At 46.6% G+C, this 18,248-nt stretch overlaps 1 protein-coding gene across 1 annotated transcript in view; it reads right to left on the bottom strand.

Annotated features, from left to right (window-relative positions):
- PARP6 (poly(ADP-ribose) polymerase family member 6) overlaps positions 1–15,928 on the bottom strand; it is a 50,156-nt gene extending 34,228 nt beyond the window's left edge. The window contains 2 exon segments of the mRNA XM_060282419.1: positions 4,142–4,393; positions 15,839–15,928. Coding sequence (XP_060138402.1) covers positions 4,142–4,144 — 3 coding nt within the window. The 5' untranslated portion in view covers positions 4,145–4,393; positions 15,839–15,928.
- Positions 15,929–18,248: the final 2,320 nt, after the last annotated feature.

Below are 18,248 nucleotides of genomic sequence, written 5' to 3'. Positions count from 1 at the left end.
CGCATGTGCCGAAGCAGCACTTCGACATCTGAAAACCTCGACTTACAAAGACGGCTACGGAACGGATCATCTTCGTAAGTCGAGGTACCACTGTATATAAAATTGGGACGTGGGTGGCGCTGTGGGTTAAACCACAGAACCTATAACAGGGGCCAACAGAGTCTAGGGCTTGCCGATCAGAAGGTCGGCGGTTTGAATCCCCGCAACGGGGTGAGCTCCCATTGCTCGGTCCCAGCCCCTACCAACCTAGCAATTCGAAAGCACGTCAAAGTGCAAGTAGATAAATAGGTACCGCTACAGTGGGAAGGTAAACACCATTTCCGTGTGCTGCTCTGGTTTGCCAGAAGCGGCTTTGTCATGCTGGCCACATGACCTAGAAGCTGTACGCCGGCTCCCTCGGCCAATAACGCGAGATGAGCGCCACAACCCCAGAGTCGGTCACGACTGGACCTAATGGTCAGGGGTCCCTTTACCTTTATATATAAAATAGATGTTCATAAATGTACCAAGCAAACACATACAAATATGTAAACCACATGTCTGAAACCCACAGAAAAGCCCTGAAACCATTTTCTCTCTCCCAAAATGACCTCAAATATTTCTCTGCAAGGTCAAAGGAAATGGAAAATCTCCCCATTGTCTCTTTCACAAATCCTGTCTTAAGGGCACATTTAAGATATGAATAGGGTGTGAGCCTGTGACCTGGATTCAGGAATTGAGTAACAAAAGAGTGGCCAGGATGCCCAGGTAACCTAGCAGACAGGAGAGAAAAAACAACGCACTCAGATTTCTGTTGTAGTCGGCCCTTTCTGTGATGTATGTATGATGTTTCTGGGGGTGGTCTTGGACTCCAGGGTGGGCAATTTAAAATGTCTATATAAGAGCAGGCACACCTTTGTCCTGGGTCCTCCTCCTCTATCCTGTGTGTGGGAGGAGCACCCTGTTGCAAGAGCTTTAATAAAGATCAGGCTTACTAGCTGCTTTGCTTCTCAATATTCTCTGGTTGGCCCCTGTTATTTTCTCCTACCGATAGAAAACCTACAAAAGGACTCTATAAGGGCTCTTGTGTTCCCCATAAGGGAAAAGGAGCAGTTTTTTTCTCATAACACAGGCACCTCCCTCAGCTCTCAGCCATTTCATGCAGGATTTAACTCGAACAACTCATTTTAATGCTACCCATTCTCCCAACCCAAACAGCACCCCCCCCAATGCACTCCCTACAATTCATCATCACATGCAGATGAACACAGCATGTGGGAGGAAATCACCCCCCAAGTAATCCTTAGCACAACCACCCCCTTGCATCCAATGAAAAAAGGAATACATACGTAATACATATATAAGTACACACGGGTCACACCCACCCCTACATTTAAAGCAGGCTTCCAGCACTTTTACACATATAAAAGTATTATCAAAAATGTATAAAATGCTGTTGGAGTGGTGAACTAAAGAGGAATTTGGGAAATCGGGCAGATTAAGTGGACACAAGATGTGGGTCACAATATGGATTATGAATGTCATAGGCGTCTGCGGCTACTCTTGAGTAAAGACACTCCACTCCGTCCTGTCTTTCAGAGTTTTATTGTGCATATTATTTACAGTGCAAAGATCTCAGCAAACATGACTGCCTAGTCCGAGTCAGAACCCCGCAATGGCTTCTTCCGGGTTCTCGCCCAGCATAAAAGCCTAGGCACCCCAAAGCGCCGCCCCCTGGCCCTACGGGTGGGAGCGCGCCTCAATTCGGGCATCGGAGGGAACGGTCTCCTTTCTGGCGGCCCTGTGTCCGACATCTCTCCAGACTCCTCCTCCCCTGACCCTCTTCCATAGCGGGGCTGGGGCTCCGATGCCTGCCAGAGCCCTCTCTCCACCCTGCTCACTTCCTCATTCCTTTCTCCTGACTCGCTGCTCGTGCTGAGGAGCTAGTCAGGATGACAGGGGGTGGCTCTCTGTATGGAGTCCCTCCTGACAATGGATTATGGGGAAAGTTGTGGAAAATAAATATGAATTTTACGGCATGTTATGCAATAAAAGAAAACATGATGAAACTGACCCACAGATGGTATTCGACACCCACCAGATTGGCGACTATGTCTAAAAAAAGGGAAAGGTATACAGTTGGAAGTGTAATGAAACTGAGGGATCTTTTATTCACATGTCGTGGTCCTGCAAAGTAATTAAGGAATATTGGGAAACTTTATATGGTGAATTAAAAAAAGATACTTTAAAAAACTTTCCCCCAAACACTTGATATTTTCCTCTTGGGGTTGGTAGCAACAGCGGTCCCAAAAAAACAAAAGAGTTTATTACTATACACCACTGCCGCAGCTAGAACCTTATTGGCACAAAGGTGGAGAACATGTATAGTCCCCACTCAGGAAGAATGGCAGTGTAAAATGTTTTAATATGCTGAACTGGCTGGTCTGGCGAACAGGATAAGCGAAAACGAAGATAAGGAATACAGTGGAACCTTGGTTTTCAAATGTAATCTGTTCCGGAAGTCTGTTTGACTTCTGAAATGTTTGAAAACTGAGGATCAAAGGGCTGTCTGCAAGTTCAATGGGGAAAATGCCTCGGAAGCCATTCTACTTCGAAAATAGAAGCATTCACTTCCGGGTTTTCGGCATTTGGCTTCCGAAACATTCGGCAGCCGAGACGTTCAAAAACCGAAGTTCCACTGTATAAGGAGGAATGGATAATGCTTATTGAATATTTTAAGAACCGGTATAGACAAACACATAAATTAGCACAGTGCTTTTTTCTGGGGGGACGCAGGGGTATGCATACCCCTAAACATTTTGTGAATCTAAGTATGGCCTCATTGAGGGGCAGTATTTCAATAGGAGTAGGAAAATTAGAGTACCTCTAAACATTTTTTAGAAAAAAAGTACTGGGTTAGCGGGTCTTGAGTAAATCCAGCAGAGTTGAAATAGATAAGAGTATTTAATAGATGACAAATTGGATGATTAAAAATATGTGGATTACGTGGAATAGTAGAAAAGCAAAGGAACAAGGAAAAGGATGGAAGGGAAGTCATATACTATATGTACACATGCTGTATTTGGTGCAAAGTTGTAAGTGGGAATATATATATATATATATATATATATATATATATATATATATATATACATACATATACATATATATATATAATTAAGTCTTCTACCACTTTAACAGTTACAGCTTCCCCCAAAGAATCCTGGAAACTGTAGTTGGATAGGGGTGCTAAGAGTTGTTAGGAGACCTCTCAGAGAACTACAGTTACCAGCATCCTTAACAAACTACAGCTCCCAGAATTCTTTGGGGAAAGCCATGACTGCTGAAATGGTATAAGAATTCTTTGACTGCTTGGTGTGGATTGGCCATACCGACACCTAGGATGGAGGGATCGGGTTACACTGCAGCATTTCATTGCAAGTCCCACCCATTCACTCCATTTCCAATGTTTCAGGCATGACTGGAGTCACTTAGGCACCCAGAAAGTCAGCACTACCTGACAAGAGGGGACCCTAAGGCTTGCAGATAAATGCAGACACACAAACACACATACAAACATGCGCTTAAGAGGTTTTTAAAACTCATTAAGAGGTTTGCACATGGTTTGAAATAAAAATAAAAGAAACAAATAAGCATTAAACTAAGGTGGTGACTGTTCAGATTAAAGCAAAACCATGATGTGATCCCTTTTTGGAGGAAAAGGTGGGATATAAATACAATGAATAAAATACTGCTCCTGGCCCCCCAATTCTGCATTTCATTTTCCCACTTAATAACTCACCTTTGTTTCACAGGGTGTATACACACTACACACTTATAAAGCACCTTTCTTTCCCCAAAGAATCCTGGAAACCGTAGTTTACAATCCCCAGAACCCTGAACAAACTTCAGTTCCCAGGATCCTCTGGGGGAAGCCATGTTCTTTCAATGTACGGCGTGTATGGAACCCACTGTCAAACCTCCAATCCATTTCTTATTTTTGCAATTTAACCAGTCAACCTTCACTCCTTGCTCTTCTCCTCCAACACACACGCAGAACATCCCTTCCCAAGCAAAGTCAGCTTTGGCATCCATGGTCCAACAGTTGCTCGACCCCCCCGCAACCACCGCAAACCCATCCTGTGAGCCTCATCCTGCTTACCATTTGCTTTGTGGTTCACAGGCACTCCTTCCGCAGGGCTAGGCCTCTCCTCTCCATGCCACCAGCCAGCCTGGGAGCTGCGAGACAGACATCCAGGCGGTGTTACGGCCTCGATGTCAAGCCAGGAGAGTCAGCCTGGGGAGTATGTTCTTCCGTCGCCCTGGCAACCAAGTCACTGTCCTCGAGAAAGGCTGAGAGCGATGGGGCTGACGTCAGTGCCGTGCAGAGGCCTCCTCATTGGCCGTTGGAGAACTGAAAAGGGGGAATCCAATACATTTTTGGTGTTTACATTGGAACCTATAGTAAATACAGAATGCAAGGCAGGGGGGGACCTATGAGGTCTCCTACTTCCAGGATGTACGGTCGCATTCTTCCATGGCTGCCAACCCAGGAGTGGCTCATGCATACAGCCCAAAGCTCCTGCTGCAATAAAAATTGGCATGCGCACACACACACACACACACACACACACACACACACACACCTTGATCTCAAGTGCACAACCATTTTTGCAGCATTAACAACGAGGCTTTGATGCCTAGCCCTTTTCAGGTGTGTGGATTTGTGCTCTACGCTGTCCTCTGCCGGTTATCCTTATCAGAAGCAAGCTGGAAATGCCTAAGGCAGGGGTCCCCAGACTACGGCCCGGGGGCCACATATGGCCCCCAAGGCTCTTTTATGCGGTCCCCGGGGACCCCCGCCACCCGCTCTCACCGGCACGGTGCGGCGTGCCAACTTCCGACCCGGAAAAGTGACGGAAATAGCTTGCGCACACGCGCAAGCATCATTTCCAGTGTACTTCCGGGTCGGAGGAGGCTTCTGCACATGCACACAAGCTATTTCTGGCACTTTCCAGGTCGGGAGTGTGCCAGAAATCGCATTTGCGCATGCGCATGGGCGCGCACAGCCATGCGCTCCCCCACCCTCTGGCCCACCACGCAATCGGCACGGTGGGCATCCGGCCCAAAGCCGGGTAAGTTTGGGGACCCCTGGCCTAAGGGGTGTGCCATGGAAGGCTTTCTCATGCAAGGGCCAGCCCTGCCATTAGGCAGAGACAGATGGCTGCCCTCAGGCAGCTGATCTTGAGTGTCACGGAAGGGCAGTAAATTGTTAGTTACCCTAGCAACTTGTGTGTTGGGGCAGCACCGCTCTCCTGATACCAAGCCTTGCTGCCGCTTGCCTAGGCAGGGTGAGGTCAGGGCTGCCCAGGCACAGTCAGTGCCCTCACTGGTGGACCCCCACAGCCCTGATCTCACAGCTGCCCTGCCCCGTCCCCACCCAGGTCAGCCACAGAAGTTGGGGCCCTCCACATGCTGTTGGACCACAACTTGCATCTTGCCCCTGCCAACATGGCCCATCATCAGGGATCCAGCAAACAACAGCGACAAGTGAGGAGCAGGAGCCGGGGTAACTGCAGCGCAGGTAAAACTTTTGTAACAGCCTTCCCACTTTGCTTTGCTACTGCTCCCCCATGAAGGGGGAAGACGCTGGACCCACCCACCACTGATTCACAACAGCTGGCCTTGACTCCAGACTTCTAGGTGGGGTGGGGAGATTAAAGGGGGCAAATTGTTTGTTCGATGTGAATTATTTTGGAGAAGGGGGGTTGGCTGAGGTTTTGTTTGTTTGCTAAATAGTAGTCCGAGTATTGCTTTGTTTATTCTTTGATTATGTCATTTGCTATTATTTATATGGCTCGTATGCTACTTTTGTTTTCCATGAATGTTATGTTATATGAAATATTGGTGTATTATATGATTCCCTCCTTTCCCCTCCATGATCTTATGCCCTGCATATTTTTCTTTGCTGTAATTCACTTGGAGACCTTCGGGTGACAAGCAACTAATAAGTTTAATAAATATTAATTAAACAGGAAGACCACATTGGCTGTCCCTGAGCCAGAGCCAGAGCCAAAAGTGGGCAAAACATTGGGTGTCTCTTATGGCAAAGTCAGAGAACTGTGGAGTTGGAAGGGGTCCCGAGGGTCATCTAGTTCAACCCCCTGCAATGCAGGAATCTCTACCTCTCTTTCAAATCAGAACCAGTGAAGGTGGTGAAGGTCCTGTGTGAGTGTCTGGAGGCGGTTGGAGGATGCATGGCGGCTAACAGATTGAGATTGAATCCTGACAAGACAGAAGTACTGTTTGTGGGGGACAGGAGGTGGACAGGTGTGGAGGACTCCCTGGTCCTGAATGGGGTAACTGTGCCCCTGAAGGAACAGGTGCACAGCCTTGGAGTCATTTTGGACTCACAGCTGTCCATGGAGGTGCAGGTTAATTCTGTGTCCAGGGCAGCTGTCTATCAGCTCCATCTGGAACGCAGGCTGAGTCCCTACCTGCCTGCAGACTGTCTAGCCAGAGTGGTGCATGCTCTAGTTATCTCTCGCTTGGACTACTGCAATGCGCTCTACGTGGGGCTACCTTTGAAGGTGACCCGGAAACTACAACTAACCCAGAATGCGGCAGCTAGACTGGTGACTGGGAGCGGCCGCCGAGACCACATAACACCGGTCCTGAAAGACCTACATTGGCTCCCAGTACATTTCCGAGCACAATTCAAAGTGTTGGTGTTGACCTTTAAAGCCCTAAACGGCCTCGGTCCAGTATACCTGAAGGAGCGTCTCCACCCCCATCGTTCTGCCCGGACACTGAGGTCCAGCGCCGAAGGCCTTCTGGCGGTTCCCTCGCTACGAGAAGCCAAGTTGCAGGGAACCAGGCAGAGGGCCTTCTCGGTAGTGGCACCCACCCTGTGGAATGCCCTCCCACCAGAGGTCAAAGAAAACAACAATTACCAGACCTTTAGAAGGCATCTCAAGGCAGCCCTGTTTAGGGAAGCTTTTAATGTTTGATGGATTTCTGTATTTTAATGTTTTGTTGGAAGCCGCCCAGAGTGGCCGCGGGAACCCGGCCAGATGGGCGGGGTATAAATAATAAATTATTTATTTATTTATTTATTTATTTATTATTATTATTATTATTATTATTATTAATACTCAACCCACAGTCCCCCCATCCAATCTGAAACCATAACGAACCATGTGTAGCTTTGGGAATGTGGTAGCAGTTTTAATATTGCCCACCACACAAAGTCAGAGGTTTCTAGTCCCCCACCCCACTGATATCTCCGTCTTCCATCCCAGTAAGAAGGATCACAGTTCAAGGATACATTCCAACCTGGCAGAAGCAGTAGAGAGGGGCAGGGGGCCAGTGGCATGTGTGGGGAGTCCTGAGGACCAAACGGAGACACATTTGGCCCTTGGGTCTGAGGTTTCCCCACACACACACACACACCTGCTTTAAAGATACTCGGGTGCATTGACACATCCACAGTGGCTGAAGCTACAAAATGATTCCATCATCACAGCAGCATTGGTGGCACTGCCAGCCTTTCAATACAGACAGAATATGATGTTTCTTTGGGGTTTGGCATAAGATCACCAAGGCGATCCTTCTTCTCACTGCTCAGCCCCTGGACGATGGTTTATTGCACTCAGCATCCAGCATTTAAAACACCTTTAAAATGTTGTCCCACGGGTGCGCATCCTGATGCTCTACCACCTGGACTCGAGTTTTATTTATTTGTTTACTTGCTTATTTGCCTGCAGAAACTTATCAGTCACACAAGTGATCATGAGTCTGAAACAAGCTGAACATGGCCCAGGGATGGAGGAGGAATTCAGTTCCGTTCACATTTAAAGGCAAACTTCATTAATTTGCACCTCCTGAAACAAGGTGCAACTGAAAAACTCTCGTTCTTTAATATTTGCACAACAGCAGCAACAACAGCATCTCTCATTCCTCTTTCCCATGTCCGAGTTCAGATGTTCAGCCAAGCAATGTGTTAAAAAATGCATAATACTAGGGTCAAGCGTGCATAGAAATGCATATAATAAAAAACAGATGGAAATGTATTAGATTAGGGGAAAGGGAGTTGCAAAAACACATATTTTAGGCAGAATTGCATACCAACATTTGTGTATAAGGGAAAAATTCACAATAAAGTGCTGGTGTATTTTCACGAGGACTTTAAAGAGATAATAATCTACAAATGTGTAGAATCAAATTTAAGACAGGAAAAATGAGAAATTGAGTGAAACCGAAATTTTTGGATTCAACCATCTCTAATGTGGCTTCACTGTCATTATCCTCATTGTTATATAATAAACAACCACATCAGTTAACCCTTTCTTTCACACCCAAGTCAATGTGCATAGTACTCAAAGCTAGTCAAGCTATTTTGGCACCAGAGGCAGAAAACCCCTTCTCTCTGGCAGTAAAAACACAATGGTAAGCATGGTGACCAACCATTTGCTGTCCTTTCATGACCTTCATTCTGCCTAATGGGCCAGCCATGCTTCCTTCGGCACTTTGTATCATGCAAAGTGCTTTACAGTCACTGTAATTCTCTCTAATCCTTACCAACTCCCTTCGGAGAAAGGCCATTAATATTCCTGTTGCACTTACAACAATAAGTTCATGGCTCAACAAGCATAAAAGCCAAATTCGCAGGCACTTTTTAGCCACTTCATAAACATTTGCTCAGCAATCTTCCCTTGCTTTAGTTAATGTGCATTAGAACAGTGCACAAGTTAATCTTTTTCCACTTTCAAATGCCATCACATGTTCTCCAGCCTGTAGAGAAGACATTCCTTCCCTAGCCTAGCATGGATATTGGCCCAGTCTGCCCTGCAAATGGATTAGGATGTGTTCCTACCATGCTGGTGACAGGCTGAGCATGTGAAATCCACCTTTTTGCATTACCCCACAATTTTCTAACAAAACTGACAAGGCTGGAGGAAATGCTGCCTATTTGCCCTCTTGGGGATCTGGTTAAAACTGACAAAGTCGGGAGAAAGCTTGTCTGTTTCATCCATTTGTATGGTTGCTGTTACTGTTGTATTTTTGCTCAAACAGACGTGGTACATACAGTAATATTAAAAATGCAACAATTTAGTGAAACGGAAAAAGTTTCACTGAAGGCCAGTCAGAGGGGACAATGAAGGAAAAGGCCTTGAACCTGATATTTGAGTCAGCATAAAAAGAAGAATTAGGTATGGGGGCCATGATGTGCTGGTTCAGTGGCCCAAAAGAGAACATTTCGCTACAGGGAGAAGAGGTTAAAAAGAGATAGGATAATTAGATTCAATCGGGGACTTTGTAATTTGTAGTTTTGTCTCTTAGCCAGCATTTATCCTTTGAGATATCCTCTACTTCAGCAGAAGTGCTGTAAAGGAGCTACTGCTGGGTTTTTGATGACCCAAGTGCTAGCCAATCAGTACTGTGCACAGATAACTTCTACATGACAGCAGAACCAATTTCCCCTAAACTCAATCCTGGACAGGGAATTATACACTTCCCCAATGGAGCAACTACTCGAACATACTCCCGCCTCTTCACCATCAAATCTGTCTGGTTTCCTTAAATGACAATCATCTTGCACTTCTGTAATCTGCACTGACCAGGCTGCTTCTAGAGTTCTATATCCAGTTCTGGGTCCTGCGTTTTAAGAAAGATGTTGACAATCTGAAGCATGTCCAGAGAAAGGCAACCACCGCCGTGGTGAGAGGTCTAGAAATCATGTCGTATGAGGAAAAGTTGAAAGAGGTGGGTATGTTTTGCTTGGGGAAGATTAAAGACAGGCATGAATGATAGCTGTTTAAAAATATCTGAAGGGCTGCAAGATGTGGAGCAGATTTTTTTATCTGTTGCTTCAGAGGCCAGGACTAGAATGAACAAGTAGAGATTGTAGGGAAGTACATTTTGTGTAAACATGAGGAGAAACCGCCTAATGGTAAGGGTTGTTTGACAGTGGAACAGGCAGTCCCAGGAGGTGGTGGGATATCCTTTCCTGGAGGTATTTCAGCAGAGGCTGGGTGCCCATCTGCCAAGCAGATGGTTGGACCATATGACCTTTCAGTTGCTCCAGGCCAGTGCTGAGGCACCTTGTTCTGTCTGTCTCAGCTGTGGGATTGCTGTCCATGGTCCTGAACCCTAGGCACTGAACTCTGAACTAGCATCTCTAGCCGTGCCCTGGAGTGCTGATTCCAGAATCCCAGACCTGCCTTTTGTCCATCTTGCATGGGCTTCTGCATTCAGCACAGCAGACCCTGCACTAAGCTGGGGATTGGACTAAGATGACTTCTAAGGTACCTCACAATTCCAAGATTCTTTATGTGCATAAAAGGAATGAACATATAATAATTATGAACATGCGTTCTAAATTCTATAAATCACAGGTTTTGGGATACTGGAGACTTGGCAATGCTTGTGGGAACCTGGGAATAGGGATTGGGAGGGCAATTCAATGCAGTTCACATTCAAAGGGAAACATACCTAATTCACACTTCCTGAAATAATATGCAAACCTAAACACGTTGTTGTTTAGTCGTTTAGTCGTGTCCAACTCTTCGTGACCCCATGGACCATAGCACGCCAGGCACTCCTGTCTTGCACTGCCTCCCGCAGTTTGGTCAAACTCATGTTCGTAGCTTCGAAAACACTGTCCAACCATCTCGTCCTCTGTCGTCCCCTTCTCCTAGTGCCCTCAATCTTTCCCAACATCAGGGTCTTTTCCAGGGATTCTTCTCTTCTCATGAGGTGGCCAAAGTATTGGAGCCTCAGCTTCAGGATCTGTCCTTCCAGTGAGCACTCAGGGCTGATTTCCTTCAGAATGGATAGGTTTGATCTTCTTGCAGTCCATGGGACTCTCAAGAGTCTCCTCCAGCACCATAATTCAAAAGCATCAATTCTTCGGCGATCAGCCTTCTTTATGGTCCAGCTCTCACTTCCATACATCACTACTGGGAAAACCATAGCTTTAACTATACGGACCTTTGTAGGCAATGTGATGTCTCTGCTTTTTAAGATGCTGTCTAGGTTTATCATTGCTTTTCTCCCAAGAAGCAGGCATCTTTTAATTTCGTGACTGCTGTCACCATCTGCAGTGACCTAAACACAGCCATCCTTCAAAATCCACACTTATCCAGATTTTGCAATGCAGCCCTTCAGCCAAGCTGTGTGAACAGACATGCATATAAAGTTTGCATTAAAATGCATATATCAGAGAAAAGAGCATTATATTGGGAGAAATTTCTCTGCAAAAATGTGTCTATTAGGCAAAACTGCATACAAAAACGGTGCATGTTGGAAATGCACTGACATGCTGAAGAACTTTCATTGTTGTTGTTCTTGTTTAGTCGTTTAGTGTGTCCGACTCTTCGTGACCCCATGGACCAGAACACACCAGGCACTCCTGTCTTGCACTGCTTCCCGCAGTTTGGTCAAACTCATGTTGGTAGCTTTGAGAACACTGTCCAACCATCTCGGCCTCTGTCGTCCCCTTCTCCTAGTGCCCTCCATCTTTCCCAACATCAGGGTCTTTTCCAGGGAGTCTTCCCTTCTCATGAGGTGGCCAAAGTATTGGGGCCTCAGCTTCAGGATCTGTCCTTCCAGTGAGCAGTCAGGGCTGATTTCCTTCAGAATGGATAGGTTTGATCTTCTTGCAGTCCATGGGACTCTCAAGAGTCTCCTCCAGCACCATAATTCAAAAGCATCAATTATTTGGCGATCAGCCTTCTTCATGGTCCAGCTCTCACTTCCATACAAACCCTTAAAAGGGAAGGTTGCAAAATGATGTGGAAATGTGGAGAATTCAACTGAACATTGGAAAAATGAGAAATGGAGAGGACCTGGAATCAAGCAATTCATCAATTCCCACCTGGCAGGCCCATCTCCAGGGCTCCGCAGTGCCTTTGTACACTGTCCCTCCGCCCCCGTCCCCCATCACCACCAGTGTTGGTTTTCTGATCCTTCCTTTGCCACAGTGTCTAATTGGAGAGGCAGCACCAGGGGTGCAGTTAGGGACCCCAATTGACCAGAGGCCTCTTCTTGTGTCTTTTAAGAGCAGCATAATGTGGGGAAAGCAGCAGGTAATGCTTTCCAGGGAATGGAGATCAAACATTTCATCAGCTGCTAACGTCTGCCAATCAAGCTGCTGGAAAAGAAACAGATGGGAAGATGGGGGTCGGGGGGGGGATTTCAAAAGGTCTCTCTGCTAGTGGGAAGGAAGAGGCAATCCTAACCTTACAAAGGAGGCGGGGAGCTGTGAATCATCACCGATCTGTTATTGACAGACACGAATGTGTGAATCAGCTCTTCCGTAATGTGCAGAGAGAAACATATGGGGCAGAGAGAAACATATGGGGCAGGTTGTGCAACAGGACCTGGTGGGAGAGTTTAAGCATTCTGGGAGAATTTGGGGGATCAGCTCTCAGCCTCTTCAACACAGACTGGGAGTCTGAGCAATAACTTCCCAGTAACTTCAGGTGCATGCGTAAGGATGGCCACATGTCCTACTTTAGAGGGGGCAGTCCTCTATTAGAAGGCGTCCATTGTTTGAAGGGCTTCCCAGGCCAGATGTTCTTTAAAGAGAAAGAATCGTAAGAAGGGAGAGCAGGAGGGACCTTGAAGTTGCCCATCAAAATTAGTGCAGATTCAGCGGACATAACCAGGGTCACCTGGCCACATTCTTCAGCCGCCATGGCAAAATGCATTGCAATTCTATTCAGATTATAGCAATCGTTTCTGAATTTGCATCTTATCTCCATTGCATCTTAGCAATGCAAATGCAGATTTTATGCAGATCTGTATCCTCAGTTGTCCTCTTCTGTGGTGATGAAAGAGTGGCGAAGCATAAGTGTTTACTAGTATAAGAGGAACCGAGAATATTTTGCCTGCCCTTTTGAAAGCCAGGCATGTCCTTTCCTCTCCCAGAATACAGCCTCACAGGGCCACCTCTGCAGAAGCCAAAGAGGTCAAAGGAACATTGCACAACAGAACAGCTTTAGGGTCAAACTAAGCAATATGCTAAATGCATTCGTGTACCTTTAATCTTTAAGATGAAAAAGAAGAAGAAAAAGCAGTCATGATTTTCCTGCCCCAAATGGAATCAGGACCATGGCTCAGTATGAGAGGGAATTAATCATTTTCACACACACACACACACACACACACACACACACACACACACACATGCTGTTTTCCCCATGAAAATCTCTTGCCCACCCTTCCCAAATTTGCTATTTGCTGCAGGAGGGAATCATCTACTGGTGCAAATGCACTTTCCCTTCCAGGTAAATAGCAGCTTCCAACTGGTGCCTTTTATCACAAAAAAACAGCACAGAGAATAAAGAGTGAAACAGCAACTATGACCCCTGCTTTTTCGGGGGGGGGGGTTAAGGATACACTAGTCTGATTGTGTATTTAATACAGGGGTGGGCAAAGTGAATCCTTATGGTCTCATGTGGGCCTTGGCCTAACTGCAATAGCTCAAGTTGCAGGTGATCAGTTCAGACCTCTGGCAAGCTGGTTGTTGGTTGGGTGGGGAGAAAAATCGGAAGCAGGTGGTGGTTGTGAAGTGGATGGCAAGAGGGAAAGAAAAGGGTGCACATGCTCACTTTTGGTTCTCAATTTCTCATTTTTCTGGTCTTAAATTTGCTTTGCCCCCTTGCAATTAAAAGAGGGGGGCATATTCAACACTGTCTAACACTGCCTGTATGTCCAGTGTTCTCTGCCTACTAGCACAAGATCCCATGTGCTGGCAGATGACAGAGTTCAAAGGCTGCGCAAAAGCATCCATGCAACAGTTGCCCTGGCGGACGCTTATTGCACATTTATTGGTTCCAGTTGCGCAACCTGTTGCAAAGCTACCTTCAGAAGGGGAATTGCATTTTCCCTTGTGCAATAACATTCTGCCAATGCAAGAAGTATACCACTAAGTGACTTTAACACAGCGCTACCTTGGGTACAACTCAACATCTGCATGAAAATTCATGTGTATTGTTGTTCTTGTTGTTGTGTGAAATTATATATAATAATAAGGATATATAATATAATAAGGATTGTCTAACATAAGCATTTTGCAAGCACCTTCTGCCATATTAATAATGCACTCTTGTGTATCACTAATATGCACATGTTTGTAAGCAGTTTTAGGCTGGATACCCGCACTGCAAAATTAGGCACCGGGCAAATTTCACAGGAGAGCTGCTTCAGTTCACAGCATTGGTTTGGGAAGTGCAAATTTGGGAAGTTCACATTGAAATGCAAACAAGGCAGGTGTCTCCCCATTCCTGTTTCTGTCTCTGCTGCTGGCTTTGGCCCTGCCCACCTCAAGCATGTGGCCCCTGACAGATTAGCCTCAAGGGAAAGTGGCCCTCAACAGAAAAATGGTTTCCTGCTTCTGGTTTTATATATTTGACTACTCCAGTTTAAGGTCCATTGACAGTGGTAAGCAAAAAGCTGACAATGGCAGACAATTCCTCCATATCCCAAAAGTATCCACATCCAAAGGGGATTCAGGTGCTAAAACGTGTTAGTGATCTTGACAACACTCAAACACAATTAAAACTCACACCAATTAGTTTCGGATTTAAAAAATGTTTCCATGTAGTTGCTAGTTTCTTTTTAGACTACAAAGGCTGAATTATGAATAGAAATAATATTGTTACTTCCTAATCCTAGTAGGATAGTGGTGGGTAGCTCCAGTGGATCCACAGGAGCAAGATAAATATACTCTGCACATGATCAGAAACATTTTCACTATGATTTTTAACATGTCCTGAGCAATGGGGGAGTTGGAGAGCATGTAAGGAAGCTCAGAAATGAAACAATGGTAAGCAGAGAGAGAGGTTTGGGGAAGCTTGTGGCAGTGCACAGAGGCAGACTGCTATGGACCACAAATAGAGAAGGAAAGGGGGTCTTAACTAGAATGAATGAAAACAGCACAGCCTGAGAGACTTCATTACATGAGGCAGAACCTCCCTTCGTCCAAACTCAAGGTGCCTACCCAAGGCTGATCAAGTTATTTCAGCACCTGAGTCAGAAAATCCCACAAGCAGCTCTGTCTCTGGCAGAAAAAACACAATAAAAATAAATCAAGTAACTTAACCATTTTGTTCCCCTTTTGTGGCTCCCAAAACCGGTGTGGCATGAGGCAGCTAATTTGCCAAATTGGGGGGGGGGGTGTTGTACCACCCTGGTGCGAAGAAGAAAAAAACCAAGTCCGAATTTTCCAAAACCTCATTTTCTGTGGTTACCATAGCAGTGTAGTCATCATACGTTAATTTTATTTTAAAAAGTCAAAGTGGCCCTCCAAGTGATTTTGAGCTGTGCATCCCAGCTCTGGACAGACAGGGCCCATGCATGCGGAGAAGTGAGAGCAGGCCTATCAGAGAAGCCACCTGTTGACTGTCATGGAAGCCTTGGGCTCTTGAGTCTTGGCCTGGTTTATTTGTCACTCTGGGCTTTTCCATGGGGCAGGCGGGGGACTGCAGAAATCCCTAGCTCTAGACTCCAGCAGAAATCTCTGAAGCTCAAGTCTCCAGCAAAACACACAGGGAGGGAGGGTGGGGAGGAAGAGTAAAGGCCCTGATCAACCCAGCCGGATTTGCTCGATGTATGTACGTGCACAAATGCGCAGCAGTCAAACAGGCACAATCCTTGGCTCAGATCTTGCTCCCAACCCGACTAGAGATCAACTGCCGCAACCTCTGGATTGGGAAGGGGGCATGCAGCACAGCTGGAGTTCGGGGTCCTCGCCTCCTGGCTTCTCTTCTGCCTCTCTCGGCCTCGGTACCCGCAAAGGGAAAATCCATGCAAACGTCCGTCCCCCGCGCGCCCCGTTCCCCATCATACTTACCGCACCTGCCTCCACCGCTACGGAAGGCCTGGCGAGAGGGGGACCGGGGGGCTCACGAGGCTGCCGGTGGCAGGAAGACGGGCACGGTGCAGCGGAAGATGATAAACCTGGACGGGAGATCAATGGCCAGCTGCTTCTGCTGCACAAGGAGCCAGGCAAAAATTGCGCGCGCGCTAGAGAGAGCGGGGATACAGCAGGGCAGAAAACAAAAGGCTCGTCGGCCGGCGGCTGCTGCTGCTGCTGCTGGCTTTGTCGCTCTCATAGAGGAGCGCTGTGGCCCCAATGCTTTTGCCCATGCTCAGTGCAGCTCTGGGATGCTGTCATGTGATGCTTCGCAGCGAGACGAAAAGGTTCGGAGGGAGAGAGGGATGCCGGGGAAGAGTCAGGCAGCCAGGCAGCCAGGCGCCCGGGGGCGCGCAGGCGGGGGCGCCACCAGACGCGCGCCACCCATCCGAGGAGTCTGCAGTCAGTGCTACCTCCCATTTATCAGCCTGGCACTGGCAGGCAGTGCCCCTACTACCTCCCCACCCCAGACCTTGCTGCGTGTCTCACACAAAGGAGGAAAACGGGAGGGGGCGGGCTCGCGCTTTTGCCTAAGCATCTGTTGTTGTTGTTGTTGTTGTCGTTGTTGTTATTGAATTTATATACTGCCTTATACCCGGGAGTCTCGGGGCGGTTCACAGAATAAAATCAAGATATAAAGCCACGAAATACCTAATAAAACTAAAAACAGCAGCGCCTCCCCACAAAAAAACCCCACACATTTTAAAAGGGCATAAGGATGTAAAATGGATCAATCAAATGCCTGGTTCAAAAGGAACGTTTTTGCCTGGTGTCCAATGGTGTATAATGAAGGCGCCAGGCGAACTTCCCTGGGGAGAGCATTCCACAGACGGGGAGCCACTGCAGAGAAGGCCCCGTTCTCATGTTGCCACCCTCCAGACCTCTCGAGGAGGAGGCACACGAAAGAGGGCCTCAAAAGATGATCTCGGGTCCAGCCAAGTTCATATGGAACAAGGCGCTCCTTGAGGTATTGCGGTCCTGAGCCGTTTAAGGCTTTATACGTCCACTTGAAACGTGTGGAAAACAAGCCATCCTCTGTTAACTTGACAGTCCAGTTGCAATTAAGAAATCTGCTGGAAAGGGATGCAATCGTGCTTTCTCACAATTCCACATGAATGTAGAAAAACGGGTGGTTGGCTTTTGCTGCCTACATCCCCAAGGGACTGAGTCCCCTAAGTCCATGATCAGTCAGAGATGAATGGATGGAGGCAGGATGCAGTGAATGCAAGGCAGATCTTTATTTTTCTGTTGCAACAAAGTTCCCTCCCCTCCTAGCAAGGAGGCAAGAGAAACCCAGAACCAAGAAGAAACATCTCTTTTAAGGGTTTGCATTTTGGCGTGGAGGACATCCCCTCTACAAACAGTCAGAAATTACATCACACGTAAGGTGGGGTTGCTGTGGCTCAGGCAGGCCAAGGTGTGATTTAGCAAGTTTCACATCGTTCCAGACACAGTTTACACAAAACATTAGCATTTGATAAGACAATCAGGATCCCTCAATGCATAGCATCTGGGCAAATAATGACAATTAATGCAAAGGAGGTTCATAGATAGAAAGGAGGCTCCCAGTACATTTCTGAGCACAATTCAAAGTGTTGGTGCTGACCTTTAAAGCCCTAAATGGCCTCGGTCCTGTATACCTGAAGGAGCTTCTCCACCCCCATCGTTCTGCCCGGACACTGAGGTCCAGCGCCGAGGGTCTTCTGGCGGTTCCCTCACTGCAAGAAGCAAAGCTACGGGGAACCAGGCAGAGGGCCTTTTCGGTAGTGGCACCCGCCCTGTGGAACGCTCTCCCATCAGAGGTCAAGGAGATCAACAACTTCCTGACATTTAGAAAACACCTAAAGGCAGCCCTGTTTAGGGAAGTTTTTAATCTGTGATATTTTAATGTATTTTGGTATTTGCTGGAAGTCGCCCAGAGTGGTGGGGGAAACCCAGCCAGATGGGTGGGGTAATAATAATAATAATAATAATAATAATAATAATAATAATAATAATAATAATAATAGATATAGGAGAGGAATCCTTTCAGGAACTTCCCCTGATTGTTCTCAGACAAGAGGGATTAAGGAGGCAGAGGATATAACAGTATTTAGAGTCTTTTGGATTGCTCTCCTGTACTATTTTAGACATGTAGTTTATAAATTTATTTATGTATGTGTGTTTACCTTGTGCAATGATAAACATTTATTCTATATTCCTATAACAGCTGGAAGGATGACGTACACATGGCACTGAGTGTAGAAGTGGGAATCCTGGGAATCCTACATATTTATTCATTTACCTATTCCCCTGCCCCTGCCCCCATCTGGAGGCACAAGATGCATTGCCACCTTTGCTGAAGCTA

The sequence above is a fragment of the Zootoca vivipara genome, chromosome 14, assembly GCF_963506605.1.
Source record: "Zootoca vivipara chromosome 14, rZooViv1.1, whole genome shotgun sequence".
In the NCBI taxonomy this organism is placed as follows: domain Eukaryota; kingdom Metazoa; phylum Chordata; class Lepidosauria; order Squamata; family Lacertidae; genus Zootoca; species Zootoca vivipara.
The sequence above is the reverse complement of the archived record's forward strand: the minus strand, read 5'-3'. Positions and strand labels throughout refer to the sequence as shown.